The sequence below is a fragment of the Halichoeres trimaculatus genome, unplaced genomic scaffold (genome assembly GCF_033239565.1).
Source record: "Halichoeres trimaculatus isolate MK-OKI-2021-1 unplaced genomic scaffold, fHalTri1.1 fHalTri1_scaffold_15, whole genome shotgun sequence".
NCBI classification, from domain to species: Eukaryota; Metazoa; Chordata; class Actinopteri; order Labriformes; family Labridae; genus Halichoeres; species Halichoeres trimaculatus.
In genome coordinates, this window is record NW_027437193.1 from 4633166 (window position 1) to 4636276 (window position 3111).

General features: G+C 42.2%; 1 protein-coding gene across 1 annotated transcript; it reads left to right on the forward strand.

The window, feature by feature from the left end:
* Positions 1-3111, forward strand: ly97.3 (lymphocyte antigen 97, tandem duplicate 3). The gene is made up of 4 exons (XM_074689470.1): positions 1-128; positions 402-470; positions 2507-2629; positions 2895-3111. Exons 2-4 carry the CDS (start codon positions 422-424, stop codon positions 3011-3013), a joined length of 291 nt encoding a protein of 96 aa, XP_074545571.1. The 5' UTR covers positions 1-128; positions 402-421; the 3' UTR covers positions 3014-3111.

A 3111-nucleotide genomic window follows, 5' to 3' on the forward strand; every position in this document is an offset into this window, starting at 1 on the left:
CACAGCAGAGATATAGCCTTTAATGGGACGTTACCATGACAGGACAAAGTATGGAGAGGTATAAAAAAGAGGGGAGGTCGATCTGGGCGTCTTAGTCCAAGGTGGAAACAGGAGGACTGAACAGCACGGTATGTACACACAAAAAATCTTATTTCATCATACTTTAACCTGATTTTCACCCTTTTGGATAGTAAAATCGATATCCTCATACTTTTCAAATGTCAGAATACCGGAGCAGAGATTTTCATGTGTGCAAACAACTCAGACTTTTTCTAATGACTCCAAATCAGTTCCTCTAAATAACATCACACCTTTAGTCGTCCATGGAGTCAGATCATCGCTCTAGAGATCTGGAAACACTGACTCCAACCTGTGCTTTATCTCCCCCTCATCTATCTCAGCTGATCTACTGGACAGAACAATGAAGCTGCTGGTCTTGGCTCTCAGCGTGGCCCTGCTGTTTACAGCCGGTGAGTCTGTCACTGATTCTCCACTGAATCAACACAACCTCTGCAGCCGTAGCTTTACAACGTATTGAGCACAGACCTGCTGAGAGCTCAAAAGGCCTTCTTTTTATTTGGAAAAAGGCTGTAGAAACACACGTTCATGAAGGTAATAGCTTGTGCTAAAGAAGAAATGATACATGTGAGGACAAGAGTGTGACGATGTGTGTTCTGTGCTGACTCAGTCCAGTCACCCAGATGGGTACATTTACTCCAGTTACTGTAGTTCAGTAGCTTAGTAGCTTTTTTTTTGACAAGAAAGCCTGGTTTTGGTGTGAAACTTCGATTTCTATCAGAAGTTGTTTGTTGTAAAGACTGGGGGTGTGGCTGACTTGACTCACAGTTGTATAGTAGCTGTTAGCGGGGAAGCTAAAAGCCCAACTTAACTCCACCTTTAAGGCATTGAAAGGTTTAAACAGATCTATCTATCTATCTATCTATCTATCTATCTATCTATCTATCTATCTATCTATCTATCTATCTATCTATCATCAAGCCTTGTCTATCATTTCACTTCTGCCATCTTCTCGCAATAATGGCCTGAGCCATTTGTAACGCTGTGCCAGTTTGCACTTACCTTTGAAATGTGCCAATTATCAACGCAAAACACACGGACTGGAACCAGTTTCAAATATGAGAAATCACACTGCGCGAGCCAAACGATTACATTTACTTCTCTTCCTCCCAGTATTTTGCGCGGTTTGATGATCTGCATATATCCTGTATATTCATGAAGGCACACACGCTAAATGGATTGTGTGTGCTGTTTCGCTCATTTGACAGAACTCTGTGCACCCAGTTAGTGCATCAGCTCTTTACCTATCAAGTTTGCACGTGTTTTTATACACACAAACCTTATTAGTTTAGGCCCAAAGTGTGCTGAAAAAATTCTTGTTCCATCGTCACAGACTGATAAAATTATTTATCCCTAAGGGAGAATTCAGGAGTCACAGCAGCAATCAAGAAAACAAAAGTAAGAAAGTGTATAGAAAGTGCAAAAAGCTCTTTAAGAAAATAGATGCTGACAGCTTGTCCATCATTGTCCAGTCAGCCAGCCTCCACCTCCACAGGGTCCAGGACTGAGCTTCTTCAGCAGTCTGTTCAGTCTCTGTCTCCTGGATCCTGTCTGCTCACAGCAGGTGAAGCTCTTCACATGTGGTGTTGGTGTCTGGTGTTAGCTCTGTTAGCCATGTCTGTGAATAGCATGATGCTACTCTGCCTTCTGGTATTCCCTCTGTTGCTGGGTTAGCACGGCTAGCTCGTACATCTTATTGGAGATAGATCTTACGTTCCCAATAACGATGGATGGAAGGACAGGTCCATGTCGTCACTTCTTAGCTCACACCTGAGAACCAGCACGTCGTCCTCACCTCCTCCTCATCAGCTTGTGGGAAACATCAGGCCTTGCACCAGTTAGCACATGCTACAAGCTGCTAACAGCTGGTGTCACATGTAAACAATGCAGCCATGGTTACAGGTAGGATCTTCAGACAAACACAGAAGGTAGCTACAGCCAACAGGGCGGTGCCTAGTCTCTGGATACCAGATGATCAGTGGTCAGTTCTCTGCAGAGTTACGTGCTGCATCAACATCAGCAAACTCTGCTTCTGTCCAAGGAACATGTTCTCCATTAGGGGGCGATATGGGCAAATATGTCAGGATGATTTTATGTCAGGATCAGGATTTTATTTCCAAGACCATTTTGACCTGAAAACAACATTTTTAGCCCCAAATATTATCCTGCAAGCTGTACTTTTTATGCACCTTATTCCCTTCCATTTCATAACTGTAATCTTGTCTTGTGTCCTCTCTTTTTATTAAACTTTCACATTTTGAAATCACGATAAATACATTCATCCAAAGACCTCAGCTGTAAGAGTTGTTGAGTTTTTGCAGAATGGCCACGTTTCACTTTGGACCTGCCTGTCATATGGCATTCAAGGTTTAATCCATCAGAGAGAAAAACAATCACTAAAAGTCCTGATGTGAATTTTGATTTTTAGGTAACGCCCTGGACTGTCACCGCTGTGTCCCTAAAAGAGCTGGAGAAGCATGTGAGCTGTCCGTGGAGACCTGCAGCCCTGAAAAAGGCGCCTGTGCTGCCACCAAGTTCCGCAGGGAACCTTGTGAGGAACTGAATTTCTTTATCTCATAAACCTTTATATAATAATCATAGCAGCTGTAAATTTAACAGGAAAGTAGATATCAGTGAGCATGTCGAATAATCATTTTACCATTAGATTTTTTCTCTGGGTTGTATCCAGGAAAACAGAAAATGACTGGCTCAGTTTGTCAAATGTTAATGAATCATGTAAACATGTCAAATGCTTCACTTACATAACACCGTGGTGTTAAATTTCCTCACCACTTCTTTTCTTTTTAATCTCCTAGATGGTCAATACCAGAAATGCATGAGGCTGGAGGACTGTGAGATGCTGAAGACAAACTCCTTCATCAACATTAACTGCTGTACCGAAGACATGTGCAACACCTTTGAACCATCTGTGTGAAAAGTTGAAGATGGGTGTTTAAAGCGAGGCACTGAAAAGAAGATCCTCCTGCAGGTTTAATGTGATCAGGAATGAATTCAAAGCAGATAAAATAAAAG

Coding starts and splice junctions, on each gene's coding strand:
- ly97.3 (XM_074689470.1), top strand. CDS start 422: ATGAAGCTGCTGGTCTTGGCTCTCAGCGTGGCCCTGCTGTTTACAGCC. Junction 471..2,506: donor GGCCCTGCTGTTTACAGCCG/GTGAGTCTGTCA, acceptor TTTGATTTTTAG/GTAACGCCCTGGACTGTCAC. Junction 2,630..2,894: donor CAAGTTCCGCAGGGAACCTT/GTGAGGAACTGA, acceptor TTAATCTCCTAG/ATGGTCAATACCAGAAATGC.